The sequence below is a fragment of the Leucoraja erinacea genome, chromosome 1, assembly GCF_028641065.1.
Source record: "Leucoraja erinacea ecotype New England chromosome 1, Leri_hhj_1, whole genome shotgun sequence".
Taxonomy (NCBI): domain Eukaryota; kingdom Metazoa; phylum Chordata; class Chondrichthyes; order Rajiformes; family Rajidae; genus Leucoraja; species Leucoraja erinaceus.
The window spans coordinates 28,210,511-28,236,341 of record NC_073377.1 but is presented as its reverse complement, the minus strand read 5'-3'; the positions used below and the strand labels follow the sequence as shown (position 1 = coordinate 28,236,341).

The 25,831-nt window shown below is 42.2% G+C and overlaps 1 protein-coding gene across 6 annotated transcripts in view; it reads left to right on the top strand.

The window, feature by feature from the left end:
* Positions 1 to 25,831, top strand: part of LOC129695282 (ciliary neurotrophic factor receptor subunit alpha-like) — a 309,100-nt gene that overhangs the window by 113,608 nt on the left and 169,661 nt on the right. For all 6 annotated transcript variants that reach the window (XM_055632089.1, XM_055632108.1, XM_055632098.1 and 3 more), the window contains one exon: positions 24,312 to 24,551. In XM_055632089.1, the coding sequence (XP_055488064.1) occupies positions 24,312 to 24,551 (240 nt within the window). The remainder of the gene's footprint in view (positions 1 to 24,311; positions 24,552 to 25,831) is intronic.

Genomic DNA, 25,831 nt, shown 5'->3' with positions numbered 1-25,831 from the left:
GCAGGAGGGCCTATAACATCGGGCCGCCATTGCGGCGAATGTCTGCGGAGGCCTCAAATAGGCCCCGACCTCAGGTGGAGGAGGAGGAGGAGGAGGAGGACTGGACATTTTGGTGCCTTCCCTCACAGTGGAAAGTGTTGATTCTGCTGTGGGGGGACGTTCATATTGAATCCTATAGTGTATTGTGTCTTTTTTTCTTCCTTATTTTATATGGATGTCTAATTTCTTCTCTGTACAGCACTTTGGCTTCAACATGATTTGATTTAAAAGTGCTATATAAATGAAAATTACTTATTTACTTACTTACTATCCTATACGTGAGGCACAATTTACCCTTTTTTTTACCAAAGCCAATTAAATGACAAACTCTTTCGAGTGTAGGAGGAAACCAGTGCACCCAGAAAAAAAACTTGCAGTCACTGGGGGAATGTACAAACTCCGTACGTACTGCACCCGCAGTCGGGATCAAACCTAGGCGTCTGCCATTGTAAGGCAGCAACTCTACCGCTGTGCCACTGTGCTGCAATACATTTCCCCCATCTAAATGAAATGCTCCGTCCCAGTCAACATCCAGGTGAATCTGCACTGCACCATCTTAATTGCAATCAGGTCTTTCCTGTTATGTACCAGAACTGCTCACACGATTCCAGTTGTGGCAACCAAACTGCACCCAATAAATATAATTAAGATGATATTGTAATGTTCTTAGTTCATAAGTTTCAGGAACAGAATTAGGCCATTTGGCCCATCAAGTCGTCACTGCCATTCAATCACGGCTGATGTAACATAGGCACAAAAAGCTGAAGTTAGCAGAAACATAGAAAATAGGTGCAGGAGTAGGCCATTCGGCCCTTCGAGCCTGCACCGGCATTCAATATGATCATAGCTGATCATCCAACTCAGTATCCCGTACCTGCCTTCTCTCCATACCCCCTGATCCCCTTAGCCACAAGGGTCACATCTAACTCCCTCTTAAATATAGCCAATGAACTGGCCTCAACTACCATCTGTGGCAGAGAGTTCCACAGATTCACCATTCACTGTGTGAAAAATGTTTTTCTCATCTCGGTCCTAAAAGACTTCCCTCTTATCCTTAAACTATGACCCCTTGTTCTGGACTTCCCCAACATCGGGAACAATCTTCCTGCATCTAGCCTGTCCAACCCCTTAAAGAATTTTGTAAGTTGCTATACGATCCCCCCTCAATCTTCTAAATTCTAGCGAGTACAAGCTGAGTCTATCCAGTCTTTCTTCATATGAAAGTCCTGACATCCCAGGAATCAGTTTGGTGAACCTTCTCTGTACTCCCTCTATGGCAAGAATGTCTTTCCTCAGATTAGGACCTAAACTGTACGCAATACTCCAGGTGTGGTCTCACCAAGACCCTGTACAACTGCAGTAGAACCTCCCTGCTCCTATACTCAAATCCTTTTGCTATGAATGCTAACATACCATTCGCTTTCTTCATTGCCTGCTGCAACTGCATGCCTACTTTCAATTACAGGTGTACCATGACACCCAGGTCTCGTTGCATCTCCCCTTTTCCTAATCGGCCACCATTCAGATAATAGTCTACTTTCCTGTATTAAATTCCATTAATCATTTCTCAACCCACCTGGCCAAATATAGAGTATTCTGAGAGATTGGATATACAGGCATTTGGATGTGACAAGGGCTGATTAGTAATATGTCGGAAGGAACTGCAGATGCTGGTTTAAACTGAAGATAAACAGAAAAAGCTGGAGTAACTCAGCAGGACAGGCAGCATCTCTGGGCAGAAGGAATTGTGACGTTTCGGCTCAAGATCCTTCTTCAGATTAGTAATAGTCAGCATGGGCTTGCACATGGGAGGTCCTGTCTCACAATCTGATTGAGTTTTTTGAAGACGTGACCAAAAAGGTAGATGAGGGCAGAGCAGGAGATGTATATATGGACTTCAGCAAAGCATTCGACAGTGCCGCATGGTGGGCAGCAATGAAAGGTTAGATTGCATGGGATCCAAGGAAATATAGCTGAATGGATAGAAAATTGGCTTCATGGAAGGAAGCAGAGGGTGATGGTGGAAGGTTGGCTTCTTGGAGGCCTGTGACTAAAGGTATGCCTCAGGGTTTGGTGCTGGGCCCGCTACTGTATGTCATCTAAATGGGCCCGCTACTGGAGTATTGCGTGCAGTTTTGGTATGTCATCTAAATGAATGATGATAAATACATGGCAAGATTGGCAATTTTGCAGATGATACAAAAGTGGGTAGTTTTGCAGATAGTGAAAATGGTTGTGAAAAATTGCAACAGGAACTTGATCGATTGGCCAGGTGGGTTGAGAAATGGTTAATGGAATTTAATACAGAGAAATGCAAGGTGTTGCATTTTGGGAAGGCTAACATGGGCAATCCTACACAGTGAATGGTAGGGCTCTGGGGAATGTTGTGGAGCAGATTGATCTGAGAGTGCAGGTGCATGGTTCCTTGAAGGTGGTCGCAGTTAGATAGGGTGATCAAAAAGTGTTTGGCACATTGGCCTTCATTAGCCAGAATATTGAGTATAGTATTTGGGAGGTCATGTTTCAATTGTGTAAGATATTGGTGAGGACACATTTAGAGTATCGTGTTCAATTCTGGGCACCATGTTATAGGAAAGATGTTGTCAAGCTGGAAAGGGTACAGAGAAGAATTACGAGGATCTTGCCTGGCCTAGAGGGTCTGAGCTACAGGGAGAGGTTGAGTTGGCTGGGACTCTATTCCTTGGAGTGCAGGAGGATGAGGGGCGATCTTATTGAGGTGTATAAAATCATGAGACAAATAGATTTGGTAGATGCGCAGTCTCTTGCCCAGAGTAAGTGAGTCGAGGACCAGAGGACCAGAGGACAGGTTTAAGGTGAATAGACAATAGGTGCAGGAGTAGGCCATTCGTCCCTTCGAGCCAGCACCACCATTCAATGTGATCATGGCTGATCATCCCTAATCAGTACCCCATTCCTGCCTTCTCCCCATATCCCTGGACTCCGTTATCTTTAAGAACTCTATCTAACTCTCTCTTAAAAGCATCCAGAGAAACAGCATCCACTGCTCTCCGAAGCAGAGAATTCCAGCGACTCACAGCCGTGTGGAAAAGTATTTCCTCATCTCCGTTCTAAATGACTTACCCCTTGTTCTTAAACTGTGGCCCCTGGATTCCCCCAATATCGGGAACATGTTTCCTGCCTCTAGCGTGCCCAAACCCTTAATAATCTAACATGTTTCAATATGATATCCTCTCATCCTTCTAAATTCCAGTGTATACAAGCCCAGCCGCTCCATTCTATCAATGTATGACAGTCCCGCCATCCCGGGAATTAATCTCGTGAACGTACGCTGCATTCTCTCAATAGCAAGAATGCCCTTCCTCAAATCTAGAGACCAAAACTGCACCAATACTCCAGGTGTGATCTCACTAGGGCCCTGTACACTGCAGAAGGACCTCTTTGCTCCTATGCTCAACTCCTCTTGTTATGAAGGCCAACATGCCATTCACTTTCTTCACTGCGTGCTGTGCCTGCATGCTTGCTTTCAGTGACTGATGAACAAGGACCCCCCCAGATCCCCTTGTACTTCTCCTTTTCCCAACTTGACAACATTTAGATAAAAATCTGCCTTCCTGTTTTTGCGACCAAAGTGGGTAACCTCACATTTATCCACATTAAACTTCATCTGCCCTGCATCTGCCCACTCACCCAACCTGTCCAAGTCACCAGGCATCCCCATAGCAGAAAGGTCCTCACAGTTCACACTGCCACCTAGCATTGTGTCATCTGCAAATTTGTTAATGTTACTATTAATCCCTTTATCCAAATCATTGATGTATATTGTAAATAGCTGCGGTCCCAGCACCAAGCCTTGCGGTACCCCACTAGTCACTGCCTGCCATTCTGAAAGTGACCCGTTAATCCCTACTCTTTGTTTCCTGTCTGCCAACCAATTTTCTATCCATGTCAGCACTCTACCCCCAATACCATGTGCTCTAATTTTGCCCACTAATCTCCTATGTGGGACCTTATCAAATGCTTTCTGAAAGTCCAGGTACACTACATCCACTGACTCTCCCTTGTACATTTTCCCAGTTACATCCTCAAAAATTTCCAGAAGATTAGTCATGCATGATTTCCCCTTCGTAAATCCATGCTGACTCGGGCCGATCCTGTTACTGCTATCCAAATGTGCCGCTATTACATCTTTTATTATTGATTCCAGCATCTTCCCCACCATCGATGTCAGGCTAACTGGTCTATAATTCCCTGTTTTCTCTCTCCCGCCTTTCTTAAAAAGTGGGATAACTAACTCCCCTCCAATCAACAGGAACTGATCCTGAATCTACAAAACATTGGAAAATTATCACCAATGCATCCACATTTTCTAGAGCCACTTCCTGAAGTACCCTGGGATGCAGATCATCAGGCCCTGGGGATTTATCATCCTTCAGTCCCATCAGCACTAGCAAATCTGCCCGTCAGAACATTGGTCCCCCTCCAGTTAAGGTGCAACCCGACCCTTTTGTACAGGTCACCCCTACCACAGAAGAGATCCCAGTGGTCTATAAAGCTAAATCCTTGCTCCCTGCTCCAGCCCCCCAGCCACACATTCAGATCCCCTATCTCCCTGATCCTGCCCTCACTAGCATGAGGTACTGGAAGCAATCCAGAGAAATCCACCCTAGAAGTCCAGCATTTCGGTCTTCTGAACTCTCTAAACTCGCGTTGCAGAACCTCCTTCCTCTTCTTCCTGTCGTCGTTTGTGCCCACGTGCACAACTACTGCTGGCTGTTCCCCTTCTCTCTCGATGATGTTCTGAATAAGGTTTGTGATATCTTGAACCCTGGCACCAGGGAGGTCACAGACCATCCTCATGTCTCACCTGCCGCCACAGAATTCCCTGTCCGCACCTCAGACAATGGAGTCACCCACCACTATAGCTCTGCCTGACATCAGTCTCGCCAGTCGAGTCTCATCGCTAGGATTGGAGCCAACAACATGTCCGCCGCTCAGTCTGGAAGCGTGGTCTGCCCCGACAGCTCCCAAAAGGGTGTACCATTTTTCATTTAGCACAGCCACTTGGGTCTCCTGTACTCCACGGTTACTCCCCTTTTCTCACAGTCATCCACCTTCGCTCTTACTGTATCTTTGAAATGACAACCTCACTGTAGGTCTTGTCCCGGAAACTCTCATTTTCCCAGATGGCCCTGAGGTCATCCAGCTGCTTCTCCAGTTCTCTAACACGTTCGTTCAGGAGCTGCACCTGGACACATTTTTTTCAGGTGTAGCTTCCAGAAGCACCAGCAGTGTTCCTGCCTTCCCACATCCTGCAGGAAACACACTGCTCCAACATGCCTGCCATTTCTTCAGATGACAAAGTCACAAATTCAAACGTGTTGCCTCCTTGCCTCAGCCTCCTCGCCGAAGACTCTTGAGCCACTTTTCTCACAAGGCAAAAGACTCGCACTTTTCCCACAAGGCACTTTTCTCACAAGGCCACTCCTCGACTGGCCCCTCCCCTAGAGCAGCTTTGCTTATACTGACTGATAAATTGCCTAAATCGCCAATTTACCAAATTGCGAATTAAATTCCTTAGTCTTTCCCTGTGGCTCACCTTCTTTCTCACAGACTTACAAGCCAATAGTCTCTTCTCTCAGCTTCTGCTTGTTGCTTCTCCGAGCTACACGTATGGATTGGGGAAAAGATTTAACATGATATTTTCACACAAAAGGTGTTGGGTGTATGGAACAAGCTGCCAGTGGCAGGGACTATCCCAACATGTAAGAAACTAGTTTTACAGGAAGATCAACATGAAGGTTTGGAGGGATATGGACCAAACACGGGCAGGTGGGACTAGTGCAGCTGGGACATGTTGGCAGGTGTGGGCAAATTGGCCGAAGGGCCTGTTTTCACACTGTATCACTCTATGACTCTATGACTGCTCTTGTTGTCTGTTTTTCAGATGGTATGTCATAAGATCATAAGTGAGAGGAATAAAATTAGGCCATTCAGCCTAGTGTCAACTCCACTATTCAATCATAGCTGATCTATCTCCCCTTCCTAACCGCATTCTCCTGCTTTCTCCCCATCACCTCTGACACCTGTGCAAATCAAGAATCTATCTAACCCTGCCTTAAATATATCCACTGACTGCCTCTACAGCCTTCTGTGGCAAATAATTCCACAGATTCACCACCCACTGACTAAATAAATTCTTAATCATCTCCTTCCTAAAAGAGCGTCCTTTAATTCTGAGGCTATGACCTCCAGTCCTAGACTCTCCTGCTAGTGGAACCATCCTCTCCACACTCTGTCCAAGCCTTTCACGATTCAATACGTTACAATGAGGTCCCCCCTCATTCTTCTAAACTCCAGTGAGTACAGGCCCAGTGCCCACAAACGCTCATTATATGTGAACCTGCTCATTCCAGGGATCATTCTTGTAAATCTCCTCTACACCCTTTACTGAGCCAGCACATCCTTCCTCAGATATGGTGTCCAAACTTGCTCACAATATTCCAAATGCAGCCTGACCAGCACCTTATAGAGACTCAACATTACATCCATGCTTTGGTATGCAAACCCTCTTGAAATAAAAGCTGGCATTGCGTTTGCTTTCTTTACTACCAGGGAATGTCCAGTTCCCTTGACGCCCAATTGGTTAATGTGGAGTTAATCTAGTGACCAAAGGGAGCTTGCAGCTTTCACTGCTGATCTTAGAACAAATGCCATACTTTGCCCCATCTTCAGCTGACATGAGGAAGATTTAGTTTAGTTCAGAGATACAGTGCAGAAACACCGAGTCTGTGCCGCCCAGTGATCCCTGCACATTAACACTATCCTACACACACTAGGGGCAATTTACACATACACCAGGCAATTAACCTACAAACCTGTATGTCTTTGGATTGTGTGTTCGGCACGGACTTGTAGGGCCGAGATGGCCTGTTTCCGTGCTGTAATTGTTATATGGTTATATGGTGTGAGGAAACCAAAGATCTTGGAGAAAACCCACGCGGTCATGGGGAGAACGTACAAACTCCATACAGACAGCACCCGTAGTCAGTATTGAAATCGGGTCTCTGGCGCTGCAAGGCAGCAACTCTACCGTTGTGCCTCCGTGGCCACAGCGGTAGAGTTCCGCATTGCTGACAAATCTTTTTTTTTCTTTCTGGACTGTAAGCGCTTAGGGTGATTGATGCTGATGCTACTTTCCCTGAATGGATTATCCACACTGTGCCCTGGTTCACAGGTGATGCATGACAGATTATTGGAATCTGGGCTATGTCTGTTGTATTGTATCCCAACATCAATAGAGAAAATTGAAAAGGAACGGGGGCGTAGAATGGTTTAAATTTAGGTAGTATCTATCACAACCTTAGGACATCTCAAAACATTTTACAGCCAGGAAAACACTTTTTGAAGTGTGGTCACCATGCATAACAAATCCGCTAGTTTGTGCCAGTGTCTCCCAAAAAAAGTTATGTGTTAATTCACAAATACTCTGTCCAGTAATGTTGATTGAGGGTTACATTTTGGCCAGGGCACCAAGAATGATTCCTTTGCTCTCCTTCAGGAGAATTCCATTGGCACTTTAACATTCACCAGAGAAGATAAATGGGACCTCATTTGATCATCTCATGTAAAAAATAATAAAGTAATACATGATGAATTAAAAAAACTATGTATATAAGCTCATGTATATAACAGTAGGAAACTAGTTAGTAAAATACAAAAAATAGAAACATGGCTCAGGACCATGAGCTTATATTAAGAGGACCAGAGTCTTCATTAGGGGATTAAAACTTTTCTTCAGAACTTCTGATCTATAGGAAAATACATGCCTGAAAAATCGATCAATGACCTGTTCTCCTCACTGCTGTCACTTGACTTGCTTTATGTTTCAAGCTTTTGCTATTTTTGTTTCATATTTCCAGCATCTGCTTTTTGGTAGATTTTATTCAGTTCCTTTATATCACCCAGAGTCAGGTGAGGCTGGATTTGCACTCGTCTTCAATTTAGAGTTAATATTCCAAAGCTGTCAACAATAAGTTTGGGATTTGCCTTTTGGCTAGATGAATGGACCAGTGAAATTTGATTCTGGGATAAGTCTTGAGAAGGGTTAAATGATTCACAGGAAAAAGTGTGTGTCAAATGGACTGAAAAGTTAAAGAGCTGTCAATCTTGACTGATGAACTGTCTGAAAGGAATTTGAACCAGATGTCTAAACGTGTACCCTTGAGGAAGCTTGCCTCTTACAATCCAACTGCTGGGAATCTTTTTTGAATTAGTAATTAATAAATAGTGGATCTTTGAATTCTGAACTTTCATTTTTAGAATTATCTGTAACTTCTTTTAAATGATCAAAATTAAAAACTCCAAAACACTTTGAAAATTAATGAGAATTAATTAATAACTGTGAATTTTATATCCAGACTATTGCAAATGAATGCAAGGTTGGGATGGCTACGTTGTACCATGAATCAGTCAGAAATACTTTGTGCAGGTGTCAAGAATCTTAGTATAGAAATAAGAGCGACTAGAGATAAGGACAGTAAACATTCACTAAGCTGCTGCCAGGAATGAAAGTTAAGATATTTCCTGGAACAGAGAATGTTAATTGGAGTTTTCAAAGTTTATGAAAGGCCCTGAGGTTAGAAACGGAGAAAGATTAGCGGAGAAATTCAGTGCGTTAGTTTGTGCCAGCCCAAACCCTGAGTTGAACAGGCTTTACAAGTTAGACACCAGCAAGCTGCAGGTAGGGGTGGGTGAGATGTCAGGTGATTCCTATGCTGAGCCATCCATTAGGTCAGATGTGACAAAGATGTGAGAGAGGTAGTGAAGATGGGTCTGTGTGTGAACGTCATAGGACTGGCAACTCTGTTATCTAATGGTTCCTTTCTTATAGCTTACTTCTTAAAGTTGCTCCCAATATCTGTTGAATCCACTCACATAGAAACATAGAAATTAGGTGCAGGAGTAGGCCATTCGGCCCTTCGAGCCTGCACCGCCATTCAATATGATCATGGCTGATCAGATTATTTCAATTCAGTTTAGATTATTGTCATGTTTACCGAGGTACAGTGAAAAGCTTTGGTTGCATGCTAACCAATCAGCAGAAAGACAATACATGATTAAAATAGTTCAATTTACAGTGTATAGATACATGATGAGGGACTAACGTTTAGTGCAAGGTAAAGTCCAATCAAGGATAGTCCGAGGGTCATTAAAGAGATAGATAGTAGTTCAGCACTGCTCTCTGGTTGTGGTAGGAAGATTCAGTTGCCTGATAATAGCTGGGAAGAAACTGTTCCTGAATCTGGTGGTATGTGTTCTTGCACTTCTGTACCTTTTGCCTGATGGAAAGGGGAGAAGATGGTGGCCAGGGTGCAACTTGTCCTTGATTATGCTGCTGGCCTTGCCGAGGCAGTGTGAGGTATAAATGGAATCAATAGAAGGAGGTTGGTTTGTGTGATGGTCTGGACTGCGATCGCAATTTGTTGCAATTTCTTGCGGTCCTGGATGGAGCCTGGATGGAGCCAAGTTGTTGGTGATATTGACTCCTAGGAATTTGAGGTTTTCGATCATCTTTACTTCGGCTTTGCTTCCTGAAGTCGATCACTATCCCTTTTGTCTTGCTGACGTTGAGAGAAAGGTTGCTGTCACAACACCAGGACATGCGAGTCTCAATCTCCTTTTTGTACTCCGTCTCATCATTGTTTGCTATCTGGCCCATAATGGTGGTGTCATCTGTAAATTTGAAAATTGTATTAGATTTGTACATGGCTGCACAATGATGTTAAATGTTGTCAATGTAATGTGAGAGCTGGAAGGAGAGACTTAAGGTTGAAGCAGGATTGATGTGGATACAAGGTTCCATATCACTCCCTCAAATAGTCATTGCTTCAGTATGTGCCCCACAACTCCTACTTTTATGCCAATCATCGTAACATCTTCACTCAGTGCAAGATAGTCAATTATAGCCAGTTATTCATAGTTGAAGATGTATTTACTTAAATTATTACTATGTTACTAACTATATGAGATTGTAACGTCTTGGATGCAGATTGCTTCTAATTAAATTGGTTGTTGAAATCATGCAGCTATTAACCAAGCTAAGATGAAGGACGAGTTTCAATTTATTTAGCGAAAAACAGGCTGCTGCAGGAACTCAGTAGTAAGGCAGCATCTGTGGAGGGAAATGGATAGATGACATTTTGGGTCAAGAGCCTTCTTCAAATTAGAGTCTGAGGGGCCCTGACTCGCTGTAGAATCTGTCCTTTTTCTTCCATAGATATTGCCTGACCAGTTGAGTTTTTCCAGCAATATCTCTTTTGCTCAAGATCTGCAGTTTCTGGTGGCATATGCAGTTTCTGATGGCACCCTTTTCAATCTACTTGTGTAAGAAATATCTGTACAAATTATTAATACAACCGTAACCCTAACCCTAACGTATGAACACAATACATCCCTGTGTACCTCCAGGCAGCTTGCATTCTCAGAAGAATTAAAGTGAAAATTGAGAGCAATCAAATGTCAGTGGTTGAAAATGTTTCAATTATAACCATTTATGCAGCTTTCACTAGTTTTAACACAACTTGGCGCCTGTTACAGAATGATAATTATACTGAGCTGAACTCACTGACAAAGAGACAAATTGATTCACGTGTTTCAGCATTCGTGTGTTGGATAGTCCAAAGACCACACTTTAGGAAGACATAAAGCTTAGTGGTGAGGCAGAAGGAAAATTAACTTCCTGCTGACTACGTACAAACATCATGTAATCCACAATGAGTCCAAGTAATAAAGTGCCTGAGCCTTCGGATTAGTGATCAAAGACGTGGCCTAGAGACGTGAATCGTGACTTGGCAGCAGGAAAATTTTAATTCAAGAAATTATATTAATTGATTGTAAAAACAGTGTCATTAATGGTGACTTCAAAATACATGAATGAATGTTTAGTAATGTGCTCAGGGAAGGAAATTTGCTGTCCTTACCCAATCTAAAGTAAATTAAGCACTGGGCTCAGTGCAACGTGGTCGACTTAATTAGCCTCACATTGCAGCAAAGTAGCTACTAGATCTGCTGCCTCCCAACTCCAAGTGAACTGAGTTTGATCATGAGCTTGGGTGATATGTGTGGAATTTGCACATTCTCCCTATGACCATGTGGTTTTGGTCTGGACTCATCCCACACTCTGGAGAGATGTGGGTCGGCAGGTTAACTGGCTGCAGTAAATTGCGCCTACTGTGTAGGCAAAATCTGTGGAGTGTTGATAGGAATGTGGGGTGAATAAAATGAAATCAATGCAAGATTAATACCAATAGATGCTTCATGAAAGTTGCAGGCCCATTCTTAGTCTCGTGTGTGACCAAAAATATGAAAAATTGTGGAATACATCCTCTTCTAATTCTGAAAGCATTACCGGTATATTGTTTTGTACTGTATCTGTCATTCATATATTTTTAGAAGTTTATCAAATGAAATATTTATGTTATGCTGACAATGTTTGTTTAGGGTCAGAGGTCAAATATGATTGGTCACGTGTGTGACCTCACACAAAAGCATTTTTATCTCACAAGTTACTTGTGAATTTTTAAAAGCTAGAATGTTCATATCTTTAGCAGACATGCATTATAGTTCTGTAGGTAGGAAAAGAGCAATGAATAAGATTAATCTCTCACAATAAAAACAAATTTGTATTACGTATATGATGCGGAAGATGTGGAAGAGAAATGGAGTACATTTAAAGGTGAAATTTTAAGAGTACAGAATCTTTATGTCCCTGTTCGGTTGAAAGGAAATCGTAAAAATTGTAAAGAGCCATGGTTTTCAAGGGAAATTGGACACTTGGTTCGGAAAAAGAGGGAGATCGACAATAATTATAGGCAGCATGGAGTAAATGAGGTGCTTGAGGAGTATAAAGAATGTAAAAAGAATCTTAAGAAAGAAATTAGAAAAGCTAAAAGAAGATATGAGGTTGCTTTGGCAAGTAAGATAAAAGTAAATCCGAAGGTTTTCTACCGCTATATTAATAGCAAAAGGATAACGAGGGATAAAATTGGTCCATTAGAGAGTCAGAGTGGACAACTATCTGCAGAGCCAAAAGAGATGGGGGAGATATTGAACAGTTTCTTTTCTTCGGTATTCACCAAGGAGAAGGATATTGAATTATGTGAGGTAAGGGAAACAAGTAGAGTAGCTATGGGAACTATGAGGATCAAAGAAGAGGAAGTACTGACACTTTTGAGAAATATAAAAGTGGATAAGTCTCCAGGTCCGGACAGGATATTCCCTAGGACATTGAGGGAAGTTAGTGTAGAAATAGCAGGGGCTATGGCAGAAATATTTCAAATGTCATTAGAAACGGGAATAGTGCTGGAGGATTGGCGTACTGCACATGTTGTTCCATTGTTTAAAAAGGGGTCTAAGAGTAAACCTAGCAATTATAGACCTGTTAGTTTGACGTCAGTGGTGGGCAAATTAATGGAAAGGATACTTAGAGATAATATATATAAGCATCTGGATAAACAGGGTCTGATTAGGAACAGTCAACATGGATTTGTGCCTGGAAGGTCATGTTTGACTAATCTTCTTGAATTTTGTGAAGAGGTTACTCGGGAAATTGATGAGGGTAAAGTAGTGGATGTTGTATACATGGACTTCAGTAAGGCCTTTGACAAGGTTCCTCACGGAAGGTTGGTTAAGAAGGTTCAATGGTTGGGTATTAATGGTGGAGTAGCAAGATGGATTCAACAGTGGCTGAATGGGAGATGCCAGAGAGTAATGGTGGATGGTTGTTTGTCAGGTTGGAGGCCAGTGACTAGTGGGGTGCCACAGGGATCTGTGTTGGGTCCATTGTTGTTTGTCATGTACATCAATGATCTGGATGATGGTGTGGTAAATTGGATTAGTAAGTATGCAGATGATACTAAGATAGGTGGGGTTGCGGGTAATGAAGTAGAGTTTCAAAGTCTACAGAGAGATTTATGCCAGTTGGAAGAGTGGGCTGAAAGATGGCAGATGGAGTTTAATGCTGATAAGTGTGAGGTGCTACATCTTGGCAGGACAAATCAAAATAGGACGTACATGGTAAATGGTAGGGAATTGAAGAATGTAGGTGAACAGAGGGATCTGGGAATAACTGTGCACAGTTCCCTGAAAGTGGAATCTCATGTAGATAGGGTGGTAAAGAAAGCTTTTGGTGTGCTGGCCTTTATAAATCAGAGCATTGAGTATAGAAGTTGGGATGTAATGTTAAAATTGTACAAGGCATTGGTGAGGCCAATTCTGGAGTATGGTGTACAATTTTGGTCGCCAAATTATAGGAAGGATGTCAACAAAATAGAGAGAGTACAGAGGAGATTTACTAGAATGTTGCCTGGGTTTCAGCAACTAAGTTACAGAGAAAGGTTGAACAAGTTAGGGCTTTATTCTTTGGAGCGCAGAAGGTTAAGGGGGGACTTGATAGAGGTTTTTAAAATGATGAGAGGGATATACAGAGTTGACGTGGAAAAGCTTTTCCCACTGAGAGTAGGGAAGATTCAAACAAGGGGACATGACTTGAGAATTAAGGGACTGAAGTTTAGGGGTAACATGAGGGGGAACTTCTTTACTCAGAGAGTGGTAGCTGTGTGGAATGAGCTTCCAGTGAAGGTGGTGGAGGCAGGTTTGTTTTTATCATTTAAAAATAAATTGGATAGTTATATGGATGGGAAGGGAATGGAGGGTTGGGGTCTGAGCGCAGGTGTATGGGACTAGGGGAGATTATGTGTTCGGCACGGATTAGAAGGTTCGAGATGGCCTGTTTTCATGCTGTAATTGTTATATGGTTATATGGTTATGCCTTTTGGTAACGTGTGTGACATTTTGGTTCAGTTTCCAAACAATGGCCCTGCAGTGGAACATCCTATGTCCATGCTACATGACTGTATGATTCTATAATTAAGAAACATTTAGAAATAGCCTCATCCTCGAAGGAAGAAAAACAATACCTTGTCTGAAGAAAGGTCCTGCCCTGAAACGTTGCCTATCCATTCCCTTCTCAGATGCTGCCTGACCTGCTGAGTAGCTCCAGCACTTTGTGATTTGCTCAAAATTCTAGCATCTGCAGTTTCTTGTGCCTACCATGTAGCCAATGCTATTGGTTGGTCTTCGGAGGGTTAATTCAAAAGCTAGACTGCTTGGCTTAATCTCAGTACATGTAAGAAATGGAAATCAGCCTTATCGCCATTGAGTAAGTGGAGGTCGGGTGAATGCAGGATCCCACCTATGATTTATTCTCACTCTGGCAATCTGTAAGAGCTTGCTAACTTGGCCAACATGTGATAAATGGTCTCTTAGTTTAAGTCTCTGAGAGAAATTCACAGCCATAGATATTTACCAAAGAGGCAATGAGCATTTTGTGCAAATACTTTTTTTTTCCCAAAGGAAGATATCATTCAGAAATAAGACTTTGGGCACTTGAACAATTGATAATAGAATGTAAATTTAAAAGAAAATTAAAAAATATAATGCTGCCATAAATTCTGCAGCTTTCCCCTGTTCCCATTTTACATTTTCCATCACCTAAAAAAAAAATAATAAATTTTGCATTTTATATGAGAGTTAAATATTGAGGTAGATAATTATACTTACTCATTATTATCCATGGGATGTAATTCTTTGTATTGCCTAAAGGATTGTAACAAGACCAGTATTTATTGCCCATCCCTAATTGCCCTTGAGAATATGGTGGTAAACCACTGGAGTCCTTCTGATGAACCACTAGAGTGATTCTCTTTTGAAGTCCATCACCTTCAATTGTATCAATGCTCCTTGCTGCCATCCTCAGTCAAATACTACCTTGAGATCAAGGGCAATATCTCTCACCTCACTCCAAGTTCAGCTCAGCTCAGCTCTCAGAACAATGTTTGGAAAAAGATTGGCCTGGAGTCTACCCATTCCTGGTTGATCCCACAGTTGTAAAAGTCCTGGGAAAGATATGTTATATTTCAGGTTTGATGATTTCAGTGTAAGGAAAATAAGGTAGATCATATTTATAGATTGGTTTTAAGTAGTTTCCAGACATTCGGTAGCATTACACTGAAGACAGAGTGGTAGATACGTGACCAGAAACTATGCTTCGATGCTATTGTTTAGAGATCTTTCTTGGGGGAATGCAGACTTGTTTTGCTTTATTTGTGCTTATTATTGGGTTTCAGTTTTGGTTTATTATTGTCACATGTATCAACATACTGTGAAAAGTATTGTTTTGCATATTATCCATACAGATCAAAAATACAATCAGTTCAAACTCAAGTACAATAGATGGAGCAAAGGGGACGACACAGAGTCAGAATATAATTCTCAGCATTGTAACGCAAAAGGTTCCTTAGATAGAAAATCCTATGGCGCAGTGACTTGGAAGTTATTAAAGGCCTGATCAGTATAAGTCTGCATTCATTATTTCAAGTAATTATGAAAGATTATGTGTTTTGAAAGGGGATCCATAAATGAAACAATTATGGAGTTCAAACGAACCTACCAGAAAAATAAGAGCTAACATCAATGTGAAGTTTTAAATTTAGATTTCCCATAGGTTTTAAAGATTGCTCTTGTCAAAAATTTTAACTGGTTTTAACAAGATGGTTGTGAGTCTTTTCTTGTCTGAGCTTCTTGAATGTCCAAATTCGCATTTGGAAGTGATTGCACTGACAGTGTCTTGACCTGTGCATTTACAGTTCATTACCATGCCCAATTATTGTGGGGAAAATCTCCAAAGCTCAAAGCATCAAAAGAAATAGTCTACATTGATCAAGATTCCACACTTTTTGGTGGAATTAACAACTTCAGCCCTGAATCAGGTGCCTTTCATATAGTTTGCTTCCCTGGCTATTTTCCTATGAAAATTGTACAGATTCTTGAAATTAATGTTCAAAACGTGTAGCTACTAATTTCACTCCACCTTTAAATTACTACGTTTGCTGATCATTCACTATTTAAGAAATGAATCACTGTACGAAAGCGATAGTCATGACCCGATATCTCCTGTCTCAAAACCATGCCCTTAATCCTCATTAGTGACATTCCAGACCACAAATAGCAAGCCTAGAATTCTTAACGTGAACAATGTTCTTTCTCTCGGATTGGAATGATTTCCTTTATCAACGTTAACCTTTGAATAAGATGGAGGCCAGCTGAATAAACATTAGATTCCATTTTTTTTCCCCTTTCAAACAATCACTTGCTGTCTGATGTTTTTGAATCTTTGAGTAAGAGGTGAAGCATTGAATTTGGGTTTTAATGGACAAAATAAATGTGTGTTGAATTGCATCTTCAAAGCCAGGAAGAATCACAAATGCCGAACTTGGAGACACAAATATTCAGTCAGGGGCAGCACAATGATGCTGTGGGTAGTGGAGCTGTCTCTCAGCTCCAGCAGCCCAGGTTTGAGTCTGGCCTCTGGTACTGTTGGAATTTGCATGTTGTCGGCTCCACAGCATGTGTTTCTCCAGGATGCTTTTGCCACTGTGGGTGGCTGATGAAGGAATCAGAGGCTGTTAATAAGCATGTGTTAGAAAATAAGGGTTACGTTGAGACTGTTGGAATCTCTTCTAAGGCTGAGGTGACCTGTACAAGAGGGATGGGCTGCACCTGAACTGGAGGGGAACTATTATCCAGGCGGGCAGGTTTACTAATGCTACTCGGGAGGGTTTTACCTACATTAGCTTGGGGAATGGGATCCAATGCAGGTGTGAGGCAGGTGAGAGGCTGGAAGTGGTACGGAAGGCAATGAAAGTAAATTGAGTTAACTGGATAGACAGGAGCACGGCAGGGAGTGAGGAAGGACTGTTGCATTAAATAACATTTATTTCAAGACAAGAGGCCTGACGGGTACCAGTGGACGAAAGCAGAGAGTGGATGGGTACGTGTGACTGGGAAGTTATAGCCATAGAGATACCTGGCTAAGGGAAGAGAAGGAGTGGCAGCTGATTGTTTCAGGTGCTGCAGGCGAGATAAAGTTGGGGTAAAAGAGGAGGTTGAATTACTTTCACCAAGTAGCATTCTGAGATGATATTACAGATGGTCGTCCAGCAAGGCAATGTGGATGGAGCTGGGAAATAAAAAGGGGATGATCACCTTGTTGGAATGCCCCCAAATAGTCAAAGGGAAATCGAAGAATAAATAAGCCAGGAGATTGCTGGCAGCTGCAGGGCAAATAGGGTTGTGATGGTAATGGATTTTAACTTTCCCAAAATAGACTGGGACTGCCATGATGCCAAGGGATTAGACAGGGTGGAATTTGTCAAATGCGTTCAGATGAGTTTCCTTTGGCAACATGTAGAGGGCCCTACAAGAGAGAGGGTAAAGCTTGAGCTACTGTGAGGGCAAGTGATAAAAGAGATTAATCTTCAACTTTTTCAGAAAGTCAACCAAACTCGCCAGTTAACTTTGCATTTAATATGAGCAGATGTTTAATTTGTAAGTTCCTCAATAAAGGCAGCCTTAGTCTGGTTGGTGCAGGGCCTTCTATCTAAATGTAACAAGGCCTGAACAAGCCTCAACCACAGAAGCATCTTGAAAACATTGACCGACAATGTTGCCTCCATCCCAGTCTTCGCTAGCTGTCAGCACTGACATTCAACACTTTTCATATGATAGCAAAAATATTATTGATATTTTAAGCATAAGCATCCAAAGTAAATACATTCTTTTTTTTTTAAAGCACAAAGGTGCAACTGGTAGAACTACTGCACCACAGCACCAGAGACATGGGTTTGATCCTGACCTCTGGTGCTGTCTTTAGGGAGTTTGCACATACTCCTTGTGATCGTGTGGGTTTCCTCCAGGTGCTCCGGTTTCCCATCCCACATCCCAAAGACATGTGGGTTTGCAGGTTAATGGGCCTCTGTAAATTGCCCTGAGTGTGTAGGGAGCGGATGCAAAAATGGCATAACATAGAACTAGTGTGAATGGGTGATCGATGGTTGGCGTGGACTAAATGGGCCAAAGGGGCTGTTTGCATGCTGTATCTCTGAACTAAATATTCCATCTCCTTTAGCTGTTCCTCTCTGTTGAATAAAGTGGCTGAATCTGCCTGATGTGACAGATTCAACAGCCACATTTCCCAGTGCAACTGCTGGAGAATTAGAAGAAAATTGGTCTTCTGCATTTAGTCCACCTAAGGAGTTCAACATCTATATATTCATCACTCCATTTGTGAAGAATTATTTCCAGATATCAGTCCTTAATCATCGGTGCCTGCGGTCTTTGACTGTTTGCACCAATGACTGCAACCTCCACTGACCCCTCTGTCAAGCTTCTCAAATTTGCGGATGATACAACCCTGATTGGACTGATCCAGGATGGGGAGGAATTTGCCTACAGTCAGGAAGTGACACGGCTGGCATCCTGGTGCCATCACAACAACCTGGAGCTCAATGCTCTTAAGACAGTGGAATTGATAGTAGACTTTAGGAGAGCTTCCCCTCCCCTCACCCCACTCACCATCAACAACACTACAGTCACATCTGTGGAGTCTATTAAGTTCCTGGGAACCATCACCTCAGAGGACCTTAAATGGGGGGCCACCATCGAATTTACAGTTAAAAAGGCCCAACAGAGGATGTACTTCCTGTGGCAGCTGAGGAAACACAATCTGCCACAGGCAATGATGGTCCAATTCTATACGGCCATCGTAGAGTCTGTCCTCACCTCTCCATCATGGTCTGGTTTGGCTCAGCCACCAAGTATGACATCCGGAGGCTACAGCGAATTTTCCAATCAGCTGAGAAGGTTGTTGGCTGCAACCCTCCTCCCATTGATGAACTGTACACTGCAAGGGCCAGGAAGGGAGTGGGTAAGATAATCTCTGACCCCTCTCACCCTGGCCACAAACTCTTTGAAGCACTTCCCTCTGGAAGGCAATTCCAGACTGTCAAAGCCGCCACAGCCAGACATAAAAATAGCTATTTTCCACGACCAGTAGCTCTACACAATAACCAAAAGTCTGTAGCCACTTTTTGCTCTGGCAGTTTCTTTCATTCACATGTTTAAACTATAATAAGTTTTATTCGTAATGTTTGAATGTTTTATGTTTTATTCTTAATTGTTTACTGTATGTCGTGTTGTTACTTGAGAGCAGAGCACCAACTTATTCATTCATTGCAATTTAATTGTAAGGAAATATCGAAACTCTTTTCAGCTTTATTAATGTAGTGTGCATGGAATCACTAATTTAGCTTTAATATCTTAGGGCTATATGTAAATTCAGTTGCCTGTACAACTTAATGTATGTGCACAAAACACTACTAAAATTATGAAACACTAAATTCAACTGTATTTCCTTCAATGGGACTTTATTGTATATTTAGCACGTAGAGATTTCTCTTCCTTTGTTGGTAGACCTTTCTGGCAGGGATCAGTTTGTGGCACTTTTTTGCTCTACATTCACAGTTTCCTTGTGACTAGAATTGGTTTCAGTGCTCAGTCTGTGGACTGACTATGGACTAACTGCCCTGACCATAACTTCCTCTGAGTTGCTTCTACTGTTTAGTCTACTGAATACAACAAATTATTGATTGCTGTGGTACATTGACTGGAGATTTTGACCATTGAGCCCACTCGGACTTCCGGGTTCTTTCAACTTTATCCTTGGCATTTTTCAGAATTTTCATGGTGTGTGTATTTTGTTCATTTTCCCTACTCTGCTCCACCTTTTGCAGCCATGTGAGTATTAAGTTTCATCTGCCATCATTTTTCCTGCCCATATATTTTGTCTAGCTTGTATTCCAGTTTCTGAACTGTCTGTTCTGATTCCGCTTCTCTCCTAGTTCAGCATCATCTGCAAATTTGTTCAGTCTGCCTTTGTTTTGAGAGTTCAAATTATGATGTGAATTAGAAACAGTAATGGTCCTAACACACATTCCTGCAGCATTTAACTCAGCATGCATCCCACCTCCTCTGTCCTGAAAACCTCAACCCATCGGTGCACAATTCTATCGGTTCGACAAAAGTGGCTCAGACAATTCTCATTTTCAGTGCTGCCTCTGAAGCAAACTTTTTTCATTAGAATCTAATTGCAGTAAATTTATGGGGACACATTCAGTGACATAAGATATCAGCAAACTGTTCTGTTCTGATTTCAGAATTCTGAAACAAAAAGTTATGACTCTGATATCAAATGCTATTTCCCAAGAGAAGGTGCGTTTAGAATCTATTCACAAATTAGCTCTTTTCTATTCTTATAGGATTTAGAAATGAATTGAATAGGTGACAGGTTGTTTCCTCAGAGTGGAGAGTTTGGAATTACAAAGCATGATCTTGGGAGTAAGTCATTCTGGACTGAGATAGGGAATTTCTTTACCAATATGATTATATGGTTTTGAAATTGTCTATGATCAATAACTCGTGTCTGACTTTTGGTAGATGTTTGGATTTGAGCGAATGAAGGAAAATGAGAAGCAGAGCTGGAGAAACCTTATGGTCTGATTCTTCTGCTTAGAACATAGAAAAGTATAGCACAGGACAGCACAGAGTATGAGGTAATCGTTGGTCGGCACAGACTCGGTGGGCCAAAGGGCCTGTTTCCATGCTATATCTCTAAAGTCTAATGTCTCAGGATAGTGTAAATGTGTGGGGATCAATGGAGAGTGCGGACTTGGTGGGTCGAAGGGCCTGTTTCAGCGCTGTATCTCTAAACTAAAACTAAACTCAACTGAAGAAACGGTCGTGTTTATATGAGGGGTATAGCACGAGACAGAACAAACCTCAAATTTACATAAATCAACCTACTGACTGTCAGTGCAGTTTCCTCACAATCACTGGGAATGGGCTGCACTTTTAACTCTTACGAAAGCGGCAGGTTAGGCACTGATAAGTCAAATGGATGATTTCTATCTTCTTAGTAGCGTTAAAATTGACTCACAGCTCTTCTCACCATAGTATGGGTCCTACACAGGAGATTAAGGTCCCACACAGGAGATTAGTGGACAAAATTAGACCGCATAGTAGGGATTAACGGGCCCTTTCAGAATGGCACGCAGTGACTAGTGAGGCGCTGCAAGGCCCGGTGCTGGGACCGCAGCTATTTACAATATACATTCATGATTTAGATGAAGGGATTAAAAGTAACATTAGCAAATTTGCAGATGACACAAAGCTGGGTGGCAGTGTGAACTGTGAAGAGGATGCTATGAGGATGGGTGACTTGGACAGGTTGGGTGAGTGGGCAGATGCATGGCAGATGCAGTATAATGTGGATAAATGTGAGGTTATCCACTTTGGAGGCAAGAACGGGAAGGCCGATTATTATCTGAATTGTGTCAGGTTAGGAAAAGGGGAAGTACAACGAGACCTTATGATGTCCTAGTACTCATTTTCAGTCACTGAAAATAAGTAGTGAAGAAAGCTAATGGCATGTTGGCCTTCATAACGAGAGGAGTTGAGTATAGGAGCAAAGAGGTCCTTCTGTGTTGTGCAGGGCCATGGTGAGACCACACCTGGGGTATTGTGTGTAGTTTTGGTCTCCTAATTTGAGGAAGGACGTTATTGCTATTGAGGGAGTTCAGCGTAGGTTCACAAGGTTAATTCCCAGGATGGCGGGACTGCCATATGATGAATGAATGGAGCGACTGGGCTTGTATTCACTGGATTTTAGGATGAGAGGGAATCTTATAGAAACATATAAAATTATTAAGGGATTGGACACGTTAGATGCAGGAAACATGTTCCCGATGGTGGGGGAGTCCAGAACCAAGGGACACAGTTTAAGAATAAGGGGTAGGCCATTTAGTACTGAGATGAGGAAAAACATTTTCACACAGGGTATTGTGAATTTGTGGAATTCTCTGCCTCGGAAGGTAGTGGAGGCTGATTCAATGGATGCCTTCAAAAGAAAGTTAGATAGAGCTCTTTGGGCTAGTGGAATCAAGGGGTGTGGGTGAAGGCAGGAACAAGGTACTGATTGTGGATGATCAGCCATGAATGGCGGTTCTGGCTTGAAGGGCAGAATGGCCTACTCCTGCACATATTTTCTATGTATCTATGTATGGTATTCTCAAATAATATTTATATTTCACTCAATTTTGATTATGATAGGCATTTACTATGGAGGTTTTTTGTTAATCCAAATGAAAATGTTCAACATTATGAAGGGAACTGACAAATTTGTTTTGAGCAAAATTGTTCTAATTTTGCTTACAACCTGGGAAGTTTAACTTTGGTAGTTTAGGGATACAACATGGAAACAGGCCTTTCGGCCCACCGAGTTTACTCCACCATTGATCCCTTTTTCAGTCTTGTTCTAGTTAATGCCACTTTCTCTTCCACTCCTTATACATTAGAGGCAAATTACAGCAGAGAATTAACCTACAAAAGTTCATGTCTTTGAGATGTGGGAGAAAATAGGAGCACCCAGAGAAAATCCATGCTGTCACTGGGAGAATGTACAAACTCCACACAGACAGCGGCCACTGACAGGATCAAACCTGGATCTCTGGCCCCATGAAGCAGCAGCAGTGCCACTGTGCCATCCTAACATAGAAGGAGGTTGTGTAGCTCATTGAAACGATGTCAATTGTCAGAACATCCCATCCTCCCACCTATTTCTCGGCATCCTATTCTCTCCCATCGGCCTAATAAATCCCCCAATTTCTCTGACCACCCATCTACATTGCGGCAATTTATAGTCACCCAAACATCCTACCAGCACATGTCTGGGATGAGGGAGGAAACCAGAGCATGCATGGCAATGTCATGCATTCACAGGAAGAATATGCAAACTGCACATAGACAACCACAGAGACCAGAATTGAACCCGGATTGTTTGAGCTGTGAAGCCTTGCAGTAATGACTTCAAATAGTGGATTAAGAAAAAAAATAAAGAACATGTGGCAGGACCTTTCAATGACTAACAAATTTAATGGACCAAAGAATCTCTGCCTGGTCCGAAGAACTCACAGATCATTGTCAGATTTGTGCTGTATAAATTCTTGTCATTAGATGAAAATAAAGTCCCTAAGATATTGAAATGAGAGCAGAGATCATTGAAGTACTCAGCAGGTCAGGCAGCATCTGTGGTAATGTTTTGGGTGGGTTGATGATATCTAATCAGAAGATGTTAGAAACTTGCAAGTTGACATGTTCCTATATTTACCATTGAATGCAAATCTTTGTGAGGCACTCTATGGATGTAATAATATTTCCTATGAAATAAGCGGGGAGTTTAATCGCCCCAACGTGCAGGGCCCGACCGCCGGATACGGGAGCCAAGATCGTCCCGTCAATGGAAGGCATGAGGCCCCCGACCGCGGGAGACCAATGAAGGGGATGGCTTTTTTTTGCGCCTTCCATCACAGTGAGGAATGTGGGGAGTCACTGTGGTGGATGTTTATGTTAAAATGTATTTTGTGTGTTTTGCTTTTTATTGGAATGATGAGTAGGGAAAGTCAAATTCCTCGTATGTTGCAAAACATACTTGGCTAATGAAGTATGATTATGATTATGAAATGCAGAAGAAAAATCTCCTGTCCATCCATTAAGTGCTGAAGAATTAAACTTGCATTGCGGGAGTTCCGGAAAGCGGTCGTGGGTCCGGGTGGAGACCGCTTTCCAGAGCTCCCGCAAAGCAACTTCTCCAGCCCGTGTCGCGGGGTTGGAACGACACGATGCGGGGCCGTACATTGCCCGGCGCGGCTTAATGGCCGCGGGACATTCCAGCGCCCGCCGGGGGCTCCAACTTCGTGGCTTTTAGACCGGGAGCGGGGCCGTACATCGCCCGTACGGCCTAAAATGGCTGTGGGACTTACCATCACCTGCCTGGGGCTTCAACATCGGGATAAAAATGGAGAACAGGGGAGAGAAAAGACTGTGCCTTCCATCACAGTGAACCTCCTCCTCACTGGAAATTGTAAATTGAATTGTGTGTATGTCTGTAGGAAATTGTCTTTGTTTGTATGGCTGTGGAAACGGAATTTCGTTTGAGCCTCACTGAGATTCAAATGACATATAATAAATATTGTATTGTATTGTATTATATTGTAACTTATGACTCCCCATCATAAATTCAGTCCTGAACAACAATTGGCTTCACGTCAATCAAAGCACTTAATCCCAAAAAGTGAATGGGAAGTCTGTTGACTTTTATTGTCCTCTTTCTTGGCTCACTTTGCACATTGATTCCTGCTTATTATGACTGCATTGTCTGTCAGTACTCCCTCTAGGTTCAAACGTCAAAAGTGGGCACTTTAATGAGGTATTGGTGAGCAGATATTACTAGCAAAAGGCAGCATCTATGATTATATCACTAATGTTTTCTTTCATTTCAGATGGACGAAAATACTACAAACGGATTGGAACCAATGTAACCCTGCCGTGCGAGACTTCTGACAGCCATACTCCAGTGCAATGGAGATTTAATGGACATGCAATAATCCACAATGAAGGTCACCTTCTTCAAGGCACCAACCTCACCCTCATAAACCTAGATTCATCACACAGTGGGACCTACAGCTGCCATGAAAAGCACAGTGGAAGCTTGAAGAATCAAATAACTATTCAAGTTGGAAGTGAGTAGCTTTTCCACGTTTATTTTTTCAATGGAATCTATCAGGATGTGGCACTTTGAGAAAACTGCACTACTGTGTTCACAAATAACTCGGCAGTAGTGTGATTGAAATATTTTAAAAGGTAGGCGAATGGTAGGGATGGTTGTGAAGGAACCAACTCAGTCAGTGGTACACCAATAACCTCAGCACCAACTTTCACAAATGGCTTTCACTAACTATTAGAGCAACATGAGCTAAGCAAAACCCAAATGTAAACTGTATATTTAGTAAGGTTGCTTAATATCTCCAGTTACTGATTTTGCACTTTCTTTGTAGATAAAGGATAGGATGTGTGCTTTGTCATTGAAAACACGTGAAACTCTAGACTTTGCTATCAAATGGAGAAAAATGTCATTAACTTGTGTAGACACTTAAACAAATTAAATAAAGCTCTGGGGATATCTTGTAAGATTTAAGCATTCAATGGTGTTGCCAAACATTTCATTACTTAAACAATAAATTGCTTTGCAAAGAAGTGCAGGGAATTTTGCAGCAGTTTCATTAGCATTTGGAGCTCAATTTAAGTATATGTTTAGTTTAGTGATACATCATGGAAATTGATCCTTCGGTTCACCAAGTCCACGTCGACCAGCAATCCCCATACACAAATTCTATCCAACACATTAGGGTCAATTTACTGAAGATAATTAACCTGTAAACCTGTGCGTCTTTGGAATGTGGGAGAAAACCTGAGCACCCAGAAAAAATCTATGCAATCACAGGGAGAATGTAAAAAATTCGGTACAGCCAGCGTCCTTATTAAGAATTGAACTCAGGTCTCTGGTGCTGTAAGGCAGCAACTCCACCACTGCACCACTGTGTAAGTCTGTGGCACTGTACCTCCATGTATCAGGAGCCTGGTGATACAACTAGTGTGGCCTGCTCATCACGATCAACTGGTGTCATTAAAGTGTCAATTGGGAAGGAGTAAGAAGGGATAATGTTCATTGGTATCCTTGTTCATCTAATGGATTTGAGACATTTTGTGGAGACTGCATTGAGTATACCTCTCCAGTGATGCTGCAGGCACCTGCTGTAGGTAGTCCATATTTCCAAAGCAGTGATCATTGGATTCCAGACCATAAGGTTAGTGCTAGGTCTGAGATCTTTACAGAATGCTTGTAGTATTGTAGAAGGCCAAATAATCGTCCATGTCCATCTTGCTCTGTGCAGGAGCAATCCAGCTCATCACACACCTCTGGCCTTCAAATTATTTCCATTCCGTTTTTTTACCCAACTCT